Source organism: Amyelois transitella, chromosome 17 (assembly GCF_032362555.1).
Source record: "Amyelois transitella isolate CPQ chromosome 17, ilAmyTran1.1, whole genome shotgun sequence".
NCBI classification, from domain to species: Eukaryota; Metazoa; Arthropoda; class Insecta; order Lepidoptera; family Pyralidae; genus Amyelois; species Amyelois transitella.
Genome location: NC_083520.1, coordinates 8538955 through 8561523, shown reverse-complemented (window position 1 = coordinate 8561523; position 22569 = coordinate 8538955). Strand labels below are relative to the sequence as shown.

The 22569-nt window shown below is 35.7% G+C and overlaps 4 protein-coding genes across 5 annotated transcripts; 2 read left to right on the top strand and 2 right to left on the bottom strand.

The window, feature by feature from the left end:
- Positions 1-233: 233 nt before the first annotated feature.
- Positions 234-6310, top strand: LOC106134258 (pre-mRNA-splicing factor Syf2). Its single transcript, XM_013334254.2, has one exon. It carries the CDS (start codon positions 405-407, stop codon positions 1104-1106), a length of 702 nt encoding a protein of 233 aa, XP_013189708.2. The 5' UTR covers positions 234-404; the 3' UTR covers positions 1107-6310.
- LOC106134313 (uncharacterized) lies at positions 2069-16035 on the bottom strand. Of its 2 annotated transcripts, XM_013334330.2 has the most exons (5): positions 14225-16035; positions 12975-13190; positions 8660-8803; positions 4799-4840; positions 2069-4692 (listed from the first exon to the last, which is right to left on the bottom strand). In XM_013334330.2, exons 1-5 carry the CDS (start codon positions 15519-15521, stop codon positions 4664-4666), a joined length of 1728 nt encoding a protein of 575 aa, XP_013189784.2. In that variant the 5' UTR covers positions 15522-16035; the 3' UTR covers positions 2069-4663. The 2 variants fall into 2 exon arrangements, with proteins under 2 accessions (XP_013189784.2, XP_013189783.2); XM_013334329.2 differs by lacking the exons at positions 2069-4692; positions 4799-4840 and having other exon boundaries at positions 5005-8803.
- A 166-nt stretch (positions 16036-16201) lies between these two features.
- On the top strand, positions 16202-17572 carry LOC106134350 (ragulator complex protein LAMTOR3 homolog). The gene is made up of 3 exons (XM_013334372.2): positions 16202-16365; positions 16442-16634; positions 16720-17572. Exons 1-3 carry the CDS (start codon positions 16322-16324, stop codon positions 16861-16863), a joined length of 381 nt encoding a protein of 126 aa, XP_013189826.1. The 5' UTR covers positions 16202-16321; the 3' UTR covers positions 16864-17572.
- A 147-nt stretch (positions 17573-17719) lies between these two features.
- LOC106134349 (glyoxylate reductase/hydroxypyruvate reductase) lies at positions 17720-21762 on the bottom strand. The gene is made up of 7 exons (XM_013334370.2): positions 21546-21762; positions 20751-20899; positions 19943-20132; positions 19459-19622; positions 18942-19106; positions 18258-18383; positions 17720-17950 (listed from the first exon to the last, which is right to left on the bottom strand). Exons 1-7 carry the CDS (start codon positions 21686-21688, stop codon positions 17829-17831), a joined length of 1059 nt encoding a protein of 352 aa, XP_013189824.2. The 5' UTR covers positions 21689-21762; the 3' UTR covers positions 17720-17828.
- Positions 21763-22569: the final 807 nt, after the last annotated feature.

The window sequence follows — 22569 nt, the reverse complement described above, 5'->3', positions numbered from 1 at the left end:
AATTAGTTAGATTTATTATTAGTTTTGTTTATAAATGTAATAAACATATTTCGTCAATATAATACTTTAGTTTTTGTCAGCAGAAATCATACTTAACAAAATTAAATTGTTTTATCATTTTAAAACTTTCACCCTTGAAATTCTATGAATCGATACAGTACTACAAAAATATTTAATAAAAAAATATCTTTTGGGCTTCAAATATCGATTAAACGATTCTTCGATATCAGATTGGCATCCCTACTGTCACTGTCAGTAAACAATTTATTAACGTGTGATTTTGGAATTTGCCTTTGTTTTTGATTATTTCTGTGTAATCTCATTTATATATTTCCTCTGTCTCATTACCTAACAACAATCAATAAAAATATTTGGGTCACAAAAATTAGGCATTGCAAGCCACAATGAGTTCAGCTGAAGATATTTCAGATAAGAAAACAATGACTTTTGCTGAGAAACAAGCAGAACGCATGAAGAGATTACGTTCTTTACATTCGGCTCGTAACGAGGCCAGAACACATAATCATCAGGAAGTTGTCGCTGAAGAAGCTAGGAATAAACTGCCTCCGAACTATGAAGCCAAACGTCGCCAGGCTGAGTGGTTACTCGATGACCAGAATAAACGCGAAGAGGCTGAACAAGAGGGTAAAAATTACGACAGAGTTAAACTTCTTAACATTTCTGCAACAGAAGCAGAGAGACTAGAGCGTAAAAAGAAGAAAAAGAACCCGGATCAAGGATTCTCAACGTATGAGCAAGCGACCGTGCGTCAGTACAATAGGTTAGTAAAAAATATGCCTGCAGCTGATATGGAACAGTATGAAAAGGAAAAACAAAAATATGGTGATGCATTCTATGGAGGGCCAAATGTTATTATTCACGGCATGCATCAAGATCGTAAGGAGGCTGTTGATAAAATGGTAAATGATTTGGAGGGTCAGATAGCAAAGCGTGCTAAATATTCCCGTAGACGTATTCACAATGATGATGCAGATATTGATTATATCAATGAGAGAAATGCTAAGTTCAATAAGAAGTTGGAGCGATTCTATGGGGAGCACACGGCAGAGATCAAACAAAATTTGGAAAGAGGAACAGCAATATAGAAATATAGTGTAAATATTAGTTGCTTAAGATAGTATAAGTACTCTTTTTTCTCTAGTTATTTATATAACAACCAGGTATATCAAGTACTGTTATTTTGTGTAATTGTCAATGGATAGAATAAATAACTTAAAAACAGTTTCAGTAACAAGTTTATTTTGATAAATGTGCTGGTTAAATAAAATAATACATACCTAATGATATTTTACAATATTGATACCAACCTATAAAAGCACTAAATGAACATTGAATACAATACATCTGTACAATACAAATTTTAATAGAAAGTATGAGAACACCTGTTTATTGTATAATTTATTTCCAGTTCAAGTATATTACATAGATATTTTGTATATCACTATTTACAACAGACAAACAACTTGGATGATACTGCAATGAATGTACTATGTTGTTAAGTTGATTGAACTGAAGTATTTTGCCTTTTACAATTTTTACTACTAGATAATAAAATGAGGATCTTTAATGTGTTTATAATTATTTGGGAGTCACCTTGAAGCAATAGGCGGGCAACATATACCAGTCTCAATTCCATTATCCAACATGGCTCTAATACTGTTGGGTCTCATCCTAAAAGATTATATCTACTACTCCAAGTTGTTTTAGCCATAGTGAGCACAGGTTTAATACTGGAATAATTTTAAAAAAAGTTTAGAGCTTGACTAGAAATCACAGTAGGTATAATGTTTCACGATGTTAATTTTCAATTGACATCAAAATATATATTTGAAATTCCAAAATACATATCTTTTTAAAGTTTACATCTTCAATTTACAGTATTTCCATACTTTATAACTAGTTTCATTTGCAGCCCAATTTATTAATCAGGCACCAAGTGAAGGATTTTTCGAAAATATTACTAGTTACAGTTACAGTACTAGTACGTTAGACAACATGTTTTCCTATGAAACTTTAGCTGTTTCTTCTTCCAGATACCTGTATTTGGACTCTTGATTATTTATTACATAAGACTGGAGCCCTTGAGTCAAATGTCCTAACTAGTGTGTCGTACTTTTGTGCTCCCGGTGCAAGATTCTTCCACAATGTCTTACATATCATTGACAAAGAGCGCCATACATACATAAAATCCCGGCTCTTTGCCAGAGGGGTAGGAGAGTTGCCATGGTCCCTGCATACTTCTTTCGCTTTATCCACTCTCTTCATGCAAGTTCATCGGTTTCCGGTACTCTTGACTTGATCTTTTGCCAAGACATCCTTTCCAATCCGACCTTTCCGTCCACACTCCTTGTATATTGGCTTAGTCAACCTGCTTTCATGCATCGCCTCCACATGACCATACATGACATACCACCTTAACATACTCTTTTCTATACCTGTTACTATATCTTCTTTTAGATTCCCTTCCCTTATCACGCTGTTTCTTATCCGGTCACTCAATTTTATACCGAACATACTCCTTAACGCTCACATTTCCACTGAATTTATTCTGCTTTCGTGCTTCTTTTGCCATACCCAACTTTCACTCCCATACATTAATATTGGGACCAACACGCCCTTATGCTCAGTCCGGCGAGCCTTTTTGGACAGTTTCTGAATTCTCATAAAGGCATGCAACGCTCCATTCATCATGTTTCCCGCGTTCACTTTCCTTTCAATTTCACTATCACACTTGCCATCTGATGTAAACTTCGATCCTAGATAAACAAACTCTTTCACATGCTCTACTTTTTCTTTTAATTAAATAAATTATGGCTTGCATGATTTTTTTATGTTTCCATTTAGGTACACGAATCGTTTCTTAAACTGGGGGATTATTATGGTTCGATTGTTACTTAGGTACCATTTAATTCCTAACAGACTTCAAAATAGGAGGTTCTCAATTCTACTATTGTTCTAATAATATGAGCTTTTTTTAAAAATATAAACATATTTCATATACACTTATTTATTTTTCAAGGGTTTTATCTACAAGTAAATAACTTACTTTAATAAGTACACAAACGTTATATCTCAGATATATTTATGACTTTAATATGTAAATGTTTAAAAAAATTAATTCGTTCGTTTTTACATAATTGAAATGTGACTAGGATTACCGGACCGATTTTCTTTCTATGTCAATGGATGGCAAAACAAATTATAATTTTCTTTGAATTAAAAAGTAATGATGCCTTGGTAATGTAGTAAGTATTTTATTCAATCACTGACAAATTATTTAACATAATAAAAATTTAAAAAATTCCATAATCATAAAATTATATAATTTAGACAATAACCAAAAAGTAAATTGTAACTTTTCATATTTACGTTGAAAGAAAAACTATTATTGTACTTAAAATTATTTACTGTACAGTCAACGTTTCAATGCCAAGTTACCCCCTGGTTATAACTCAATGACTTTGAGGCGGTAATTGAGATGAATTTGAGCAGTTTGATTGTACATAAGCTTTACTTACATCTCCATTATCTCAACATCATTACTTACAATATCAGTCCCACCCTATTTCGTTCGATATGCAGAAATAGACTATTTTCGTTTACTTTTTTTATTATTTAAGGACTAACTTACTGAAACAATAAAGAAACATCATTTTTGACATAAACATTTCTTATAAAAATTATACTAAACAAATACTATGCAAATTGTTTTCGTAATTCATTTTGTAAATTTTATTATAGTAATCCCTGGATTATAATAATTTATAATGTACTTACATTTTTAACTAAGCGTTTTACATTTGAATTTAGGTATTCGGTGCGCTAAGGACAAATGTTAAAATATGGTGCCTTTAAAAATTCCATTGTAGAAAGGGTAATTAGCAAATTACCTTTTTTATCTCAAAAAAGACATGTGACGTATCATATGCAAATGCTTGGCCTGCAAGATTTTTAACTTAATTTAAGTAATCAATCATGAATTGTCTTAATCTGAAAATACGATAAACTCCATTAAACATCATGAACGAATTTGAGACAGTATTTACTTTTTTCGTAACCTTACTGCTAAACGGTAACTATAACGTTTAGATTTTATTAAGTAATTATATATTTATTATTTTCCTATCCAACTTAAGTGCAGCAGTTTTGAAATGTAAATAACCGAAAGTTATCCGCATTTGGTTCAACAGCACTCAGTAAGAATAGGAAAGAGAACGCAATATTCAAAAATAAATCGATTATCAGTTTTGGAATGTGTAAAATTAAATAACATTAACAACACAAAAATCAGACTTTTTAATTCTAAACTACCAAATGCGAATATCACAGATATATTGATCAAATCGTACTACTGCACTTAAGATAGTTAAGTATTTATTACATATTTTTTTGACAAGCCTTTGCTCGCGATGTCTGTTCTCTATCCAAAAATAGACAGTTGTTCATTTGCTGACCGTACTGACCAAAATTATCAGCCTTTTAACTTTTTATTCCCTACAATTGGTTGATAATAGATCGGTTTTGAACAATTGGTGGTATTTTGTTAGGTATTTTGGCATGAAAAATACATAATTTACCCATAACATCGCGAGTGAAGGCTTGCCTTGATCTACCACTACGATCACGTTTAATTACGCGCATCTCATAAAACCCACGATCTTGTTATATTATCTGGAACGAAAATTTTGAAATGATTATTGCCAATAATTGCCAATTCATTGTCTTAATTTCAGCCGAATATTTCTTTCCAATATTCAATTTATATTGATATACTTACTGCGCCGCCCCGGTGTCACACGCACTGTTATTCCATCCCGAACTGCGCAGAAATAAATAAATAAGAACAAATTTTAATAAATAAATTTCCAAAATAACACAGCATTCGTTTGATACAACAGCATGTTATGGGATTAATATGCAAACCAAAACTTACCTCGAATCAAAATATAAGGTAGGAAAATCGATAACATTCAAAGGACAAAATTCATAATAACGATTTATTTAATCTCAAATATACATAAAGTCGATCACAATTCAATAAAATCTAAAATTGGACTAATGACATAACAAGTTTGAAAGCTTCGTTTAAAACTAGGCGTAAACTGAAACTTACTGTGGTTAGATGTATGAGAGACTGCTGTTAGCCTCAGCTCGCATTTAACTCAAATTCCCATTCCGAGGGAATTTTAAGAAAAAGTGGCAATTAAGAAAGTTTTTCTGGAAGGTCTATACTATCTCTGTGCCAAATTTCGCCAAAAAAGGTCTATTAGTTTTTGATTTTATTCGTTACAAACAAAAGTATAAAAGATAAATAAGGGTAAATTGAGCGGAAATTCCCTGCCTGTGATAATTGTCTCTAGCGCCATCTCTCTCTATCTCCATTTCCATACTACACGATTTGAGTAAAATGTTAGACAGGCACACTTAATTCCGTTTTACGCCTCACTTCAAACAAAGCTGTAATATGTATATCAAGCTACCTGTGAATTTGGGTAAGGCCTCTTTTTGGTGCCATTATTCATAAAATTTAAAATTGTGCTTACTAAAGACATTACATATTGCTATAGGTTATCTATTCGAATTATTTCAGCATGTCACAAGATCTAAACAAGTGATATTTTAGTCTTGAGCCAAAGTAATATCCTAATAGTATACTGTTATCACACAGCATTTTGAAAATCACGAACTGTAATTTATTAATAGACTGACTGTAATAATCATACTGTATAATCGTAATACATTGGTATTATACGTATCAAAATATAAATGATAAGTCAAAATATTACGACAGCTAAATAATTCAAGGCCTGGCCTATCACAGTTAAATTCGATAATAACATACAGTTATCATACCTTTAAGATTTTATCGCACCTAAATTAAAAAGAAAAATACTTTCCTAATTTAAATATTTTTAACTGCAACATGAAAGGCCGGCACACCAAAAGCAGGTCAGAAGTAGTTTAAAATCGGGCCTGCACCGAGTTGTAATACAAAAACTCTTCAAAATCTGCTCCTGACCTGCTTTTGGTGTACTCGGGCCTTAACCAATTGTAACCACTTTCTAGTAACATATTAAGTACTTACAAATAAAGTAGCATTAAGTACATACTAGTGAAGTAAATAATGGCAATTTAAATTAAAAGTACGTAAATTCTTCATAAAATTTACAGTTCTATCTGTGATGTGGCTAGCGAAATGTTCTTAAAAATATTTATGAAGCCTACGCATTAAATGGTTTTTTTTTTAATAAATAAGATCTAACTATTTTCGTGTTCAATGGCTCACTTTTACATCTTGTATTTTAATTTAAAAATATTATCTTATAAGTAAAAATCCCTGTGATGAACAGTAACTTGCTATCGAAATTAATCACAGGAACAAATTGTGAATTTAAATGTAGTGTTTATTTTTTTTAATTTTTATTGATCACATGAGCATTTCTTGAGCAATCAACAGTTTACCGTGTTCCCTAATCCAACAATTGAATAAATAATTTGAAAAGATATATTTTTTGGCAAGGCGCAATTAGTCTTTATTCTGAGATCTTGTGATGCCCCGTGTATGACCAGTCAACGAGTGATGTAGAATCGCCTAACGGTCAAAGCATAGGTACTTTTAGAATCGACGACCAAGGCTTATTTAATGCCTCCTTAAATTCAAGCCTTCGAAACTGTTGACTCTGTCTACCACGTAAAGAGACTTTTGTAAATTCATTGCAAATAATACAGGTTTTAACGCGGATATACTTTTCTATTTGCCGAAGCTTTGGCTGTGGTCTTGACAAAAGGCCGGAATTAAAATATTAAATTTATTTTGCTTGCATGCATTTAATGCATCTCTGAACCGTATAAAAGGTTAAATACAGACGTAAATTACGAAGAATGTTCTTTATTAACCCGTTAACTCTCCTTTCCCAGACGCACGCTAATGTATTGCCACCCTTACTCCGTCGATCACTAAAATTGGCAATATTTTTTTTTATTTTCAAAACTAATTAAATAAAAAGGCGGACTTAAAGCCTAGGGCTCTTCTAGGACTGTTCACAATTTGCAACACAGGATAAAAACGTAGTAGATTGCGTATACTGTAGCATGAAATTCATTGTGTCTCGCTTTTTTACTCTATGCTGCCCATTGTATTTATAAATTCATGTTGCGGAATAATTCTAAACCTACCTTTCTTTTTTTGGTTACCACGCGTATGGGTAAATTGGATGTATTAAAATATTTAAGTGAATCACGCCATGATTTCTCATGGGATTTTAGTTACCTTTCATTCACACCAAATATTTATTGGTTTTATGGTAATAAAGTATTAAGATTCACAAGCTAATATGTATTTTAAGTATTTAAAGGTGGGGTTAAAGTTATTCGATGTCGTGGATGTTCCGTAAATAAGAGTACTTATTTCAAATATTTTTGAAACCGCTTTGAAAATCTAATTTATTGTTGTAGTAATAATCACTTAGGCCGTCGATTCTAAAATAACATTAGCTAAGACCTAAAATTTTAAACAATAAATACCTACGTTTTTACAATAAACTCTAACAATAATTATTTAAAATCTCAATCATATAACGTATTTTTATAGCCTTAAGAGAAACATTATATACATATACACTGTTGGTATTAGTAGCAATTATTCAAAAAAACAATCAGATAATTTGGTGCCCTTTGTTCTAAATTAGTCTGTGCGTTGATATATATTTTTTCTGTAAAGTTTTTCTCTTTCAAATTGTGATCAATTCCGATACTTTTTTTCTCCTTGAAACATAAAATTGGCTGATGTACCGATGTCTTGGTTAAGTTAGAATATAGAAATGAGAGAAAAATCTTAAACCAATGGCAATGCTTTAATGAACCTGCTCAAGTGCTGACATCTAGTGGGAGCAACCCAGCTTTTATTCATATTCTGTAACCAGTTCATACAATTTATAGGCGGTGGGTTTATTAAGATAGAAGTAGCTGGACACCGGTAACTTGCAATAACTATAAATTTAGAACAAAGTGTATTTTCTTTAATCTTGTTGTAGGTGATTATTTTAAAAGCATATCGGCGAAATTTTATGAGTTTGCTCTGCATATTAAAATATAACATCTGCTGTTTTATTGAACAATTGCTACTAACTAATTTTAATTTAGATTAAAAAGAGAACATGTGGGAAAAGTTGTTAAAAACAAATAATAGACAGAATCATCAGGCCGCAGGTAAATGTCCGAAAAATCATTTTACATCAAACCACAGCCAGCAAGGGCAAGCGACCTGATTTATTTGTCCCAATATATACATTCTCATATGTAGATCGAAGAACACACATGCAAAAATACACTTAACTGCTCACAATATAAAATCTCAAAAAGGATATGTTTGCACAGTTCCAATTGTCTTTAAAAAAAAAAATTAGTCCGATTTCACGACAACGATAGAACTTTCCAAAGTTAATTCGGCATGCCACCATGCTTAGGTTAGAAGCACAACACAAGTCATCAAAAATTAGCCTCAAAAACACTGTTTCACACACACAGGAACTTCAAACGTTTAGCCGGGACATGGCTTGGTAGGTCTCGACTAGGGGGGAGTCACTCTGGCGGGAGTTCACTGAGCCCTCCCGCTGCGGGGGGGGCTGTTGGGACGTACCTACGTATATGCGCGGCATGTCGCACTCCTCACAGCGGTTGAGGAGGGGGAAATTCCTGAACGTGCACATGTGGCACTGCCAGTACGCCGATGGCCGCTGCCCCGTGTAGATGTTGCTGTAGAAGTTGTCCGGCTCGTCGGGCTCTGAAAATTTTCATGTCAACAATTACTACTAATAACTTGAGAAAGGTGGGAATTCCAAACACATAGACATCCCTACCTACATAAAGCAGTTCGCTATCCGCCAAATCACTACATAGTATAAAACAAAGTTGCTATTTTAGTCTGTTTGTCTGTATGCTTAAATCTTTAAAATTACGCAACGGATTTTGATGCGGTTTTTTGTAACAGGTAGAGTGATTCAAGAGGAAGGTTTTTATGTATAATTTTTTCCGAATTTTGCACCCGTGCGAAGCCGGGGCGGGTCGCTAGTCTTTTATAATGCGATCTGCTAAAATCTGGAATTCGCTTCCCATCACTTTGTTCTTTGATAACAGCGAGATTTTAAAGGCAAGAGTATAGGCATTATAAAGGCTTGCGTGCACTAACTGACAGACAACGCACATCCCCAAAACACTTGAAATTTGGAGTATCTACACTAATATTATAAAGAGGAAAACTTTGTTTGTTTGGTTGTAATGAATAGGCTCAAAAACTACTGGACCGATTTTAAAAATTCTTTCACCATTCGAAAGCTACATTATCCACGAATAACATAGAGTATATTTTATTTTGGAAAAAAATAGGGTTTCGTAATCCTACTACTATTATAAAGGCGAAAGTTTGTATGTATGTATGGATGTTTGTTACTCTTTCACGCAAAAACTGCTGAACCGATTACCATGAAATTTGGTATGTAGGTAGCTGAAGACCCAGAATAACACATAGGCTACTTTTTATCCCAGAGTTCCCGCGGGATTGATAGGGTTTCCATGCGGACGAAGTCGCGGGCGGCCTCTAGTAATATATAAAAATAATTGGCAAAACAGCGTTTGCCGCGTCAGCTAGTAAGCTATATATGTTATGCGTTGCTTGGGGTGCACTAAGAATAAATTTATCAAAATTCCCGCTGGGACGGAAGTTAACGGGTTGTTGCGATTTATTCGGGAGGAGTGCGGGCGTTTTCTAGCTAAAAATATATAAAGACAAACATACCCATAAACGACTTATAGGAAAATATAAATGCATTATCTACTTTTCTAAACAAGAAAATAGGATATTTTTTTATTTTAATTTTCACTGATGACAAAATATGGGATGCTCAAGCGGGATTTCGAAAGGGAATGGGATGTACTGATCAGGTCTTTTCTTTGCGGTGCATAGCCGAAAAGTTTTTGGCCAAGAGTCAAAAAGTCTATTGCACATTCGTGGATTTGGAAAAGGCCTATGACAGAGTTGAGAGGAATGAATTGTGGTCAGCACTTTCTATGCATGGGGTGAGCAGTCTCTTGATACGAGCACTGAAATCCTTATATGAGGATTCGAGTGCTTGTGTCAGGATAAACGGAGCGCACACTGAGTGGTTTAAGATTGAGAAAGGTGTTAGGCAGGGATGTGTTGCGTCACCGTGGCTGTTCAACCTATTTATGGATAGTTGTTTGACAGATTTGAAAGAGTCTGAAAGTGGATTAAGGATGAATGAATTACTCGTCAAATGTCTGCTCTATGCCGACGATCAGGTTATACTGGCGTCATCAGCGGAGGAGTTACAGGAGATGGTAAACTGTATGCATGAAGCTTTAAAAGAGAAAGGAATGAAAGTGAACGTAAGTAAAACTAAAACACTGGTTTTTGAAATGGAGAAAGAAATGACAGCATGTAATATTTTGATTGGAGGAGAAAAAGTTGAGCAAGTGAAAGAGTTTGTATATCTAGGATCAAAGTTTACATCAGATGGCAAGTGTGATAGTGATATTGAAAGGAGAGTGAACGCGGGGAACATGGTGAATGGAGCTTTGCATGCCTTTATGAGCAGTCAGAAACTATCCAAAAAGGCTCGACTGGCTGTGCACAGGGGCGTGTTGGTCCCGACATTAATGTATGGGAGTGAAAGTTGGGTATGGCAAAAGAAGCACGAAAGCAGAATAAATGCAGTGGAAATGAGAGCGTTAAGGAGTATGTTGGGTGTGAAATTGAGTGACCGGATAAGGAACAGCGTGATAAGGGAATGTTGTGATGTGAAAGAAGATGTAGTTACAGGAATAGAAAAGGGTATGTTGAGATGGTTCGGTCATGTGGAGAGGATGAATGAAAACAGGTTGACTAAGCAGATATACAAGGAGAGTGTGGAGGGAAAGGTCGGGGTGGGAAGACCTAGACGAACATATCTTGATCAAATTAAGGACGTCCTGGTGAAGGGTCAGGTCAAAAGTGCCCGAAACCGCCGAGCTTGCATGAAGAGAGTTATGAATGTGGATGAAGCAAAGGAAGTATGCAGGGATCGTGGCAAGTGGAAAGAGGTAGTCTCTGCCTACCCCTCCGGGAAAGAGGCGTGAGTTTATGTATGTATGTATGTATTTTCACATATAAGGTATAGCCATGTTGCATGCTTGCAACATGGCTATACCTTATATGAGTATGTCATGTTCTTATACGGCTTTCAATTGACTACTATAGTATTAAATATGTACATAATGCATGTACATATTCTACAAATTATGATTCATTTGGAGATAAATATCACATAACTCATAAACTGAATTGATTAGTTATAGTCATTTTATCTTTTCAGGTATAATGACTCATGTATGTTAAAAAGAAATATAATTATCCATAAATATCTTAATCTTGTCTCATAACCCATAATGATAATCGATATATATTCACTAGCTCACTAAAAAAAATCACAGATATAAACCGTACCAGTCTTAAATATCTAGACAGTAAGCAAATCTGTAATGACAGTAAATCTCAACTAATAATTGTATAAAAAGTTAGATTTTTTGACATTGATAAACCACTTAACCAATTTTGATGAAACTTTATACAAATATTATTTGATCCTTGTTCATAGGCGATTCCTGCGGCAACGACAAAAACTGACATTTAATCGTAACAGGGGCGGAGAAGCGGGCGAGAGCTAGTTTAAAATTTACCAGTTAACCACACTACCTAATATATTATCATGTCTATATCCCCTGCGGGGTAGACAGAGCCAGCAGCTTTGCCAAGACTGATAGGCCACGTTCAGCTATTTGGCTTTGAGATAGAATTGAGATTCAAATAGTGACAGGTTGCCAGCCCATTGCCTAAAAGAAGAATCCCAAGTTTGTAAGCCTAGCCCTTAGTCATGGAGTGGTCCTATTCTTTTTTTCTATTGGTGCCGGTAGGTACTACCTAATAATAAGCTTTATTATATTATTAGGTAGTGTGGTCACCCGGCCTTTATCCCAATTTCATTCTACCCGGAGAGAAGACCAGGTCATATATTTCCAGGATTATGATCCAGGAATAGGGTGTTACTCAGTCTTTTTAATATGGTAACCTGACCCAACTTGAATCATGATTGTTGCCTAGAAGCGAGCTAATTCCCTTAGTCAGCTCTTATGACATCATCGGGAAAGAGATTCTAATACCCTATTATTGTATAACAATATTATATTACCCTATTCTAAATAAAACTCTGGTTTTTCTTCGCTACCTGACCTGCATTGAAGCTGATAAGTGTCGCTTAGTTGTAATTCACGAAAAAAGCAGATTAAAAGTGCGTCAGTAAATGTTTCCTTTGTGCACTCCTCCTTATCGTCAGATTATGAATTGTTTAGTGAATCATGAAAAAATATTGTTTCATTCATCTACTATACATACTACTCACTCAAGTGATTTATCTACTATGTACATACGTACTTCTATTTAAATACAAATGAAGGTACAAGGTTACGTGCGAATATAAATATACCTTCATTCATATAAAAACGTCTATTATTCCATACGAGGTAGACAGAGCCAACAGGTTTGTAAACTGAAAAGCCACCTTCTGCTGTTCGGCTTGATGACGGTGTTGAGATTCAAATAGTCATATTAAAACCACTTTACGATGACGGTGTTGAGATTCAAATAGTGACAGATTGCTTGCAGGTGATGAATATACAATATCAATTCTTTGAACATTAAGTATTGTTATTAATTCATTCAAAAAAGTGTGTAGGTCTTTTTAAGTGTGTGGTTAGAAAGCCAAATAAGGGAAACCGAGATATGTACGCATGAAAATTGGTAGGTGGTAAAATAGAGACAAATTTACCAAAACCAATGAAATTTATTAATAAAAAAAAAAATAACACCATTAATACATATATTCAATCAAAAAGTTCCTTACCATTGCCCCTCATTTCTAGCCTCTTTGCCAACGTGTCGCATTGACTCCTCAATCTCTCCACGTATTCCTTGAGGCTCTGTGCCGCGGACGGCGGGGGCGGAGGCGCGGCAAGGATCTCCGTCTCCCGCGTCAGCTGCGCTAGCCGTCTCTTTTCCTCTTCTAGAGCCTTCGCGAGACGATCGCGCCGCTCCTTCTGCCGCTCGATCAGGGAACGTACTGAAAAGTTGGGATGATAAGTTACAATATTGGAATTTGGAATACCATAAAAATTTTAAGAATCAATGAAGTTAATTGTCAAGTCGAGAGGTCGGATCGAGAATTCGAGAATCAAGAGCATGGACGTGCTATGTGGCTCCCGGCAGTATATAACAATAAATAGACCCCTTTCGGATAGCACTCGAGTAATCCTGATGCTTTTACGGTGAGGGAAAACAGTGTGTGGAAATCTACATCTATGCCTGGATGGCAATGTAGCCACACATGATGCAATATGGTTTAGGTTTCCTCATTTAGTGTTTAAACCTTACTCATCAGGGTCATGATTATAAGTGCAGAGTGGTTAGAAAGTGAGAAGATATACATATATACCAATGATTCCTTGACAATTTCTAGGCATTACAAGATACAAACATAAAATAAAAAAAAATATTCTATTCACTGAAAGACATTGCAGCGTGACTAAGCTTCTTATTGTACTTTATCAATGTGCAATACTCTCCTAGATAAGGGCATCTCTCTTACTCAAAGAGTATTTTCTCTTATTGTTTCCTGACCTTTGTTTTAAATAATGTTGTAGAAATTTTTTTTATTGTTTACTCTGAAATAAGATAGCATTTCTGGTCTCTCTCTTTCATTTCATGGTCAGCTGGGAAAACAAATTATTTTGTGCCATTATCATTGAGTCATTTCCTATGGCATCCAAAACCTTTTGTGTTTTTCACACTCGCCATCGCCCGCGTGAATATATAATAGTGACGAAGTTAGCGCCACGTATGAAAAGTAACGAATTAAACACCACCAAAAGTTACGAATTGCAAGTTCTTGTTTTTATGGGGATGAAAGTTACCCAGTATATATGTGATATTTTAAAAAGATTTCAGTAGATATTACGTGAAGAGGTAACAAACAAATGAACTTACTTTCGCATTTACAATAAATTATTTATGTAATAAAGATTTAGTAAAGGTTTCATTGGGAATGTTAATAACTGTATGATGCAAATGCAATGAACAGTTCTATTTGGCACTTACTATTTGATGATCCCGGTGGCTCTGGAGCGGCCCTGGCAGGCCTCGGCGAGTCAATCCGCGACTGCTGGCTCGGTGGTGGCGGAGCCCTACGTCTAGGGGCTCTTGCCGTACTCGGGCTCACTGTCACTGTCACATGCCCCTCGAAACCTCCGTCCTCATCCCCCGCCTCTCTTGCCGGACTAGCCATACTCGAAGTTGGTGTACAAACAGTCAAATTTACCGAAGTTATAGCTCTTTGATTATCGTAATCTTCAAACCATGGATTCTCAAAACGACTCAAGTCCATATGACAGTTAACATTAACTGATAAATTCAGAGGATACCCTCTTTCAATCCTGTATTGTGAATTTGGTGTGTTGGTGTCTTTAGCTTGATTCTCATGTTTAGTTGGTATGGGTGATACAGTTCTATTTGGCTCTACTTCTGGTTCCTTCAATGTCTGTTTAAATGCAATATCTGGATTTGGTTTAACAAAATCTAGTGTGTTGGGCCGTTTTGGTTTTTCTGGAGACACTTCAGTAGTTTTCTCTTGTGATACTTCTGTAGACTTTTCCTGTGTAACAGGTATTGATTCCTCCTTTTTAAATGTTTTCTTCTCTTTCCCTTTTTCTAGCTTTTCGTTTAAATTACTTTTAATTTTATTGCTTTTTAGAATCCTGTAACCTGCACTTTCTGGCTGTTCCAAATTGATAATCTTCTCCAGTGGAGTTGGAAAAACTGGTGCATTTACTTGTTCTATAACATTCTCATTTGTTAATTCAATGTCACTAGGAGTATCAGCATTATATTTCACCGAACAATTGTCTAAATTGATGACTGTTACAGGTGTTGAGTTGTTGTTAGTCTCCTGTTCCTTTTCTTTTATTTCTTCAACAAGATTTTGATTTGCATCAGTGTTTAGTTTCTTGTCACTATCATTTATAATAGGTGAGCTTAATATAGCAGTCTGAGGTCCTTGGCAAATGACAGACTTTATTGCTGAAGACTTGGCAATCTCATGCTTGGTTATAGACTGATTGCGACACTTTCCAGGTGGGTTAAGTTTGAGTTCGTTGAGCTGACGCGCTGCTGCCGACGAGGATGCATGGTATGCATGCGTTAGGGAGGCCTTGATTTCTTTATGCAAGTGGGTCTCACAAGCTTGTTTATCGTGGCAGTAAAGTTCAATAGTGTTTGACACAACATGATCAGGGACGCCGGGAAACTTCTGCTTTAGCTCATGGAACAATTGCATAAGCGATATATTAGTGCATGCACACGGTGAGGGGCTCGTAGCACTCTCGGAGGGGGCAGACATCGCCGCCCATCCTAGCGGGAGCCCACCGCTATACTGCTTCGTGTATCCGTACCAGACGATAGATAATGATATTACGCTTACTTGCAACAACAAGTTAACATTTTAATGCTGTGTACACTGTAAATAAATCACGCAGACTTCGTGACGTCACAATCCTAAAATTCCCGATTCTGTACAGTTACGTATACATACCCAGATATTGACGGCTTCTTACTTTCATGTCTTGTTAGTCTCAATGGAACACAAGTAATGAAAAAGATAATACAACAAGACAACACTCAACTTTTATATCTTTTGTTATCATACCAAAGCTATTTTTCGAGAAGTTGCAACATTTTTAGCAAAACAGTTTCTTGTTTTAAATATACCACTACACTTTTTTAGTTGATTTAAACCGTATTCATTAATCCAAGGGACATAAAAAGTACAAAGGCAGTACTAATGTATTGTACCCAAAAATAAATTACGAAAATCAAATCGCAGACAAAGTTGTCATGTCAATCCATTTCTGCCATTTTACCACGGACAAGAATTTTATTTTTTGTTGTCATATTATGTTAAAAGTTATGACTTTGTCTATGACTTATTGGAAGTTTGTGATATTCTTGTGCCTGAAAGATAAAAAGTATTGTCAATTTCACTGTTAAGTGTCCAACATCTGTCACTTTTGACTTGACAGAAGGAATGGCCAGGCCAAGCTAGCCAAACAACACGGAGTCATTTTTATGTAAATTTAGATAATTCGCCTTTGTTTATCTACTTTCACGTACCAAGTAGATCTCACTAATTAATTTTACAAAATGGTCGAAGATTTACGGAAATATCTGAACAATTTATTAGAAAAGTGGGTAACGAAGCAACCAATTTCACTATAATTTTTTTGAAACAAAGTTTACAACAGTCCCCTTAATTTCTTTCAGGGTAAATGGTCTACACTGTATAATAATAACTGACCGGGATGGTGTGCCTTTGGTACGGTCAGTTACCGAAAGAGCTCCACAATTAGCCCTCCGGCCGAACTTTATTTCGACGTTTGGGATGGCGACAGATCAAGCTAGCAAACTAGGATTAGGAAGGAATAAAACTATTATTTCGATGTATTCTAGTTATCAGGTAGCTACTTTTATTTGCTGCGATTTTACATTAACAGTAAATGAAAAAATATTAATATGAACTCAATGGTTAAATAAACTTTCAGGTGATTCAAATGAACAAACTGCCCCTGGTTATTACATTCATCGGTAGTGACAACGCCAACACTGGCCACATTCTGTCTCTGGAGAGTCAAATAGAGCCGTTCCTGAAAGACTTGGCGGTTGTAGTGTCAGAGGCGGGGGCTTAGAGTTCGTGATTTAAGCTTATTATACAGGTTTATACCTATTCATACCTACTAAAAGTGGGCATTGAAATAATATATATTATATTGCTATAATGGGCTATATTTTTGCTTTTGAAATTCCTGGATGGATTTGAAATTAATAAAATTTTCTTATCAACTCATGCTTGGCGCTTTACCTGAGTTGACTGAGGTTATGACTTATATAGCCTGTGTTATCCTATAAGGCTATACCACAGATTACCCACAATAGATTAAGCATGTATCAATACTTGTTTGCGTGGTAAAAGAATTGTGGGGTGAATGATCTAAACTAATTCTTATAGTCCAAATAGTTTTGTAATTAGCATAAAAGTTGTAATTTTACAATCATGCAAATTGATTCCTTCAAAATGAAAGGGGTTTCATCACTTATATACTAAGAAATAATCTGTGATAAATCATTAATGTGTGGTGACCGTGGGCGCCAAATGGAATCTATTGGGGGTAATATCTGGGCTATATCCATTGGGAATGTGATAGGAATTTAAAAAAAGCCACAATGAGTTGTGTGACTATTGATACTGGATAGGTCTATCTGGGAATTCCAAAACTGTTTCGCCCTTGGATAAAAACATAAGGGGTTATGCCAATTCTATATTATTGTTAATTATTGTGTAATTATTCATAGTTTGTTTATACTTCTTATATAATAAATTGTATCCTGTAACATCAATGTATTTATCTTGATTTCATATTTTTATAATTTATCAGTAGATTCATAGAATTTTGATGAGATATTTCTACTATGTATAGACCCGACATGTCTCTGCATGCTAATTAACATTGCAGGGACATGTCAGAGTATTAATGAAAGAATAAGTCATTAAATATTTTTTATTATCACATAATTTATATACTTAAATTAACATATAAGTCAATTAATAACATGCTGCTTTAGAGATAAATTAATGCCTAAAATTAGTTGAATATTATGGCAACACTGGTGTGATGAGTGGTTTTCCGCTGAGTGCTTGGACTACGTTCCTTGCCGCTAGCACGCCCATGTCGCTGCGTGTGCGCACTGTCGCGCTTCCGATGTGGGGCAGTATGACTGAGGAAATAAAATGGAATGTATGCTTTGGTTAGAGCATTTTGGAAGGAGAAACACCTTCCGTTTGAACCGTCCGTTCCGTGAGAAACGAACTTTCTCTGATTGGCCTGGGTCTTGGATGTTTATCTATATACGTATTTATTATAAAATATAGTATCGTTGAGTTAGTATCTCGTAACACAAGTTTCGAACTTACATCGAGGCTAACTCAATCTGTGTAATTTGTCCCAAAAAAAAAAAAAAAAATACTGACATCCTGACATACTCACAAACTTTCGCATTTATAATATTAGTAGGATATACTTACAAACATTAGGAAGCGACAGCAGTTTATGGTCTTTGGGCAGAGGCTCTGGCGTGGTGACGTCAAGGCCGGCGGCGTAGATTTTCTTGTTTTTGAGGGCTTCGTACAAGGCGTCTTGGTCTACTAAATCTGAAAAGTGGTGAATACATAAGACTTTATACCATTTACCCCCTTTGTTTGTGTAACTCAACTGCTGGTTTGTAACCAGTTGAGAAAGAGGAAAAAAAGAAAAACAATATGTCAATGAATTTAAAAAGCCAGTTCGTGACTTCGGTATAAAATGGCTAAATGTATAAGTTTACAGGTTTATTTACAATGTTTCCCAGAGCCGTAACAAAATTCGTAGGAGTCATTGTAGTTATGACAGATGTTAAATTAGAACCCAACCATTGGAGCCTCACTACCAAAGACTCCATGCCATCATCGTGGCATGATCTATTTTAGATACAACTAGCGACCCGCCCCGGCTTCGCACGGGTGCAAAATTATAAATGTTATTATACATAAAAACCTTCCTCTTGAATCACTCTACCTGTTACAAAAAACCGCATCAAAATCCGTTGCGTAATTTTAAAGATTTAAGCATACAGACAAACAGACTAAAATAGCGACTTTGTTTTATACTATGTAGTGATTTTTTTATGGCAGGTATACGAACTCACGTGACTATGGGTCAGGACTTCTTACCTCCACGTCCGACGTTGATAAGAATGGCATTCTGCTTCATCTTCCCCAAAGTGGTCTGGTTGATCATGAGTTTGGTTTCGTTGGTTAGCGGCACAGCGAGCAATATGAAGTCACTCTGGGCCAGCAGATTGTCCAATGATACGAACTCAGCACCTAAAGCTTTGGCTGCAAATAGAAAAAATTACGAGACTTAGAATGTAAGATCTTACATCACACCTATATAGACACTGACGTGAAATTATAGGCGTCAACTATTTTCCCCAGTAAATTGGTAGACATATTTCTGAACTTTTAAATGGCTCAGATTCTGTATCGGCTATATTCTGCACGTAAAAGTCATCCCTACATGTTAAATATTGTTTTGTTGAGCCATCTACTCTCCTCCTCATCTAAAGACAGCTTTAAACTAATCAAACGGTCTGACGCATAGTAAACTAACAGATTATTTGACAGGTACCTAGCTACGAGGCTTACCGAATGTACTAATCTGCTTCTTAAAAATAAAATGACAATTTACCCTCAGGCTTCTCCCTATGTCCGGTGTAAAGAAACTTGTTGACGTCGAAGCCGGAAAGCCTCTTGGCGACAGCCTGGCCAATGCCGCCGAAGCCGATGATGCCGACAGTGCTGCCGCGTATCTCCTGGCCTAAGACTACGTCGAAACCTATCTCCCATTTGCCACTGGAATTGGAAACGGGAAATTAGATTGAATGGCTAAGTCTGATGACCTTCCCATTTAGATATAACGTGAACCACTTCGCAGATTCTAACGATTTTGCGCTTAATATCGCGTGCCATGAGCTAGTTGACGAACGAAAAAGATATGTTTACCTTCTCGTAATTTCCTACTATTCTACTTGCGCCAAACATTGCGTAGATGTCTTCTTTTTTACTGGTACTGAACTGACCACTTTTGATGGTTTTCGGCGCGCCTTTAGTTCGTCGAAATTTCAGTAAATAAATATCATTTGCTTATTCAAAAAGAAGTTCATATATCTGACCTTCTGACTTGCTCCAAGTTCTCAGTAAATCTCCTAGCTGCTCCCAACATAAGGCTGACTGCCAGTTCCGCGACGGCAGCACTGAGCACGTCAGGTGTGTTCGACAGTTTTATACCTCGCGCCTTTAGTTCGTCGACATTGCAATGGTTGTAACCAGCTGATACTGTAGCCACCATTTTTAGATTTGGCCCTGGAACGTAACACTTTTATTTTTAAGAAAGCACATTACGGTGGTGCCGTGTGGTTCCCAGCACCAATAAAAAAAAGAATAGGACTTCTCCATCTCGTTCCCATTCGTAAAAGGCGACTAAGAGATAGGCTTATAAACTTGGGATTCTTCTTTTAGGCGATGGGCTAGCAACCCGTCACTATTTGAATCTCAATTCTATCATTAAGCCAAACAGCTGAACGTGGCCTATCAGTCTTTTCAAAACTGCTGGCTCTGTCTACCCCGTAAGGGATAAAGACGTGATCATATGTATGTATGCACATTACGGTTCAAATCAGTAATTGATTGCGTATTTTAGATAAAAGATTAAAAAAGTATTTCCAAAATAATCTTTATCGGAAATACCAACTTTCTGACTATTGTTATCACGCCTCTTTCCTAGAGTAAGTAGTCAGAGCGGAGACTGCGCTACTCTTATTTTAAACTACATACTTCCCTCTGTTAAATATTTGCAACGAATCACTGGGAAATTGTAGTACTTACTCGCTTCTACTTAATTAACATTGTTGTAACAGTAGGACATCAGAAAAAAAAATGGTTCTAACGTAAAATAAATACATTTTTAGTTGTATAACTTACCAGCTTTATCCAGCAGCTCATTGGTGATGGGATGGTGTGAGAGCCACACGAGGGCGGTGCAACCCGGTATGAGTTTCAGCAGCTCTTCATAGTTCTGCGTCTTGCCCTCCTCTCCGAAATTCAAGTGCTGGGTTTGGAGAACCGTGAAACTATAAATCATGATTAAGAAATTAAGGATTGAGAAATATTTTGCAACGCTTAGTAAATAAGATATCATTATATTTATTTCCTTTTTTATTTTAGGGTACCTACATAAGTTTAGCTATACAGTTCATAAGTAGGTATCTGTTTACTTTGTTATATTTTGTAAAGACGTACAATGTTACAGATAACAATAGAAAATAAAATAAAAAGCATAGTAGATAATAGGCAAGTCAAATATAATCATGGTCATGCAACCAGTTTTCTGAATGTAGGTACAGAAAACTAGGTTCAAAATACTAGTGGTAGGGGTAAATTATTAAAACTTATATAGGTATTTGTAACGAATGAACTCAACAAATGTAAGATGAATATTGATAAGTAGTTTTGGCACAGAGCTGAAAACCTTCAAAAGTAATAAAATTGGCTTTTCAGTCTTTAGTCTGTGTCATTTGTCCCGAAAAGGTTTATTCATTTATTCTGTCTGGAAATTCCCACGGGAGCCAAGCTTTGGTCTATTCCAGTTCCATATACCTATATAAATGTAGGTAGGTAGGTTACTTAGGCCGGCACCAGTCAGTACATTTTTTAATCATCGAGGGCCACAAAATCCCACAAAGTCAATATAAAAATAATGTAGGTAGTAATACTTACTGTTCTCTCAAAATCTTCAATCCACTCTCAGGGAAATCCTTTGAAGAAACCAACACTTTGAGGTTAGCCATTGTCGAGTTTTCTGAACAAACTAAAGCCGCAGATGCGATAAGCGTAAATATTACGTGATTCCGTCGTATCATTGTATTGTACAGATAAGTACCTATTTATCAACAATCAGTTAGATAACTTTCTATACAAATAAGTATACAAACAATTTATTGCGCAATTTTTATCAAAAAACTAATACTAGTAGAATTGCTATGACGATTCAAGGTCGACTCGCGTCCAGGAATAATGAAAAAATATGACCGTAAGGCGTTGTCTATTTATAAATTCGATTGGATTGTAGACTCCGTAGCCTTGAACCTCCTTTGAACCTTTGCTGTAAAAGAGAGACTGGACAAAAAACTTCTAATAAGTTCAGACTAAATAGGCTAAAATGTCTTTAGTCTGAACTGAATTATTCTTAATGGTCAGACTAGAAACTGAAATGGCGTCCGTGTAATTTTCGAGTTTTAAACTTGATTTTTGACTGGTTTTGGTAACTATTTAGCGATGCGTCTAATCTTTACGTAGCTAGGTAGATTCGTGTCGTGTAGCAAGTTTCAAAGTTTTATCAAACACCGCTGTTCGTTAACAACTTTATCACATAACCATTCAGGAACATATCTCAAGATAATTGTATTAAATCTATATTTTTTAATATCAATGGTGATACAAAAGTAGGTATTGTCACTTCACTTATGATACGATACAACTATGCGATTATGATTTTTTTTTCTGTTCTGAGTCGTTAAATCTGAAGTACTAGAAGCAATTTACTTTACACGCTTATTTACTTTTAAAGTAGTGTGGTCAGCTAAAGAATACCCGAAACCGATGAACTTGCATAAAGAGAATTACGAATGTGGATGAATCGAAAGAAGTATGCAGGGAGCGTGGTAAGTGGAAAGATGTAGTCTCTGCCTACCACTCCGGGAGAGGTGTGATTTTATGTATGTATGTGGCGAGTGGTGAAATC

Excerpts from the sequence above, each read along its gene's own strand:
- LOC106134258 (XM_013334254.2), top strand. The coding sequence starts at position 405 with ATGAGTTCAGCTGAAGATATTTCAGATAAGAAAACAATGACTTTTGCT.
- LOC106134313 (XM_013334329.2), bottom strand. The coding sequence starts at position 15,521 with ATGTCTGCCCCCTCCGAGAGTGCTACGAGCCCCTCACCGTGTGCATGC. Across the intron at positions 13,191-14,224 it reads GCCACCGGGATCATCAAATA|TACGTTCCCTGATCGAGCGG; the intron begins GTAAGTGCCAAA and ends CCAACTTTTCAG. Across the intron at positions 8,804-12,974 it reads GCTAGAAATGAGGGGCAATG|AGCCCGACGAGCCGGACAAC; the intron begins GTAAGGAACTTT and ends GAAAATTTTCAG.
- LOC106134350 (XM_013334372.2), top strand. The coding sequence starts at position 16,322 with ATGGTCGAAGATTTACGGAAATATCTGAACAATTTATTAGAAAA. Across the intron at positions 16,366-16,441 it reads CTGAACAATTTATTAGAAAA|GGTAAATGGTCTACACTGTA; the intron begins GTGGGTAACGAA and ends AATTTCTTTCAG. Across the intron at positions 16,635-16,719 it reads CGATGTATTCTAGTTATCAG|GTGATTCAAATGAACAAACT; the intron begins GTAGCTACTTTT and ends ATAAACTTTCAG.
- LOC106134349 (XM_013334370.2), bottom strand. The coding sequence starts at position 21,688 with ATGATACGACGGAATCACGTAATATTTACGCTTATCGCATCTGCGGCT. Across the intron at positions 19,107-19,458 it reads ACATAGGGAGAAGCCTGAGG|CCAAAGCTTTAGGTGCTGAG; the intron begins GTAAATTGTCAT and ends TTCTATTTGCAG. Across the intron at positions 18,384-18,941 it reads TATCAACGTCGGACGTGGAG|ATTTAGTAGACCAAGACGCC; the intron begins GTAAGAAGTCCT and ends ACCACTTTTCAG.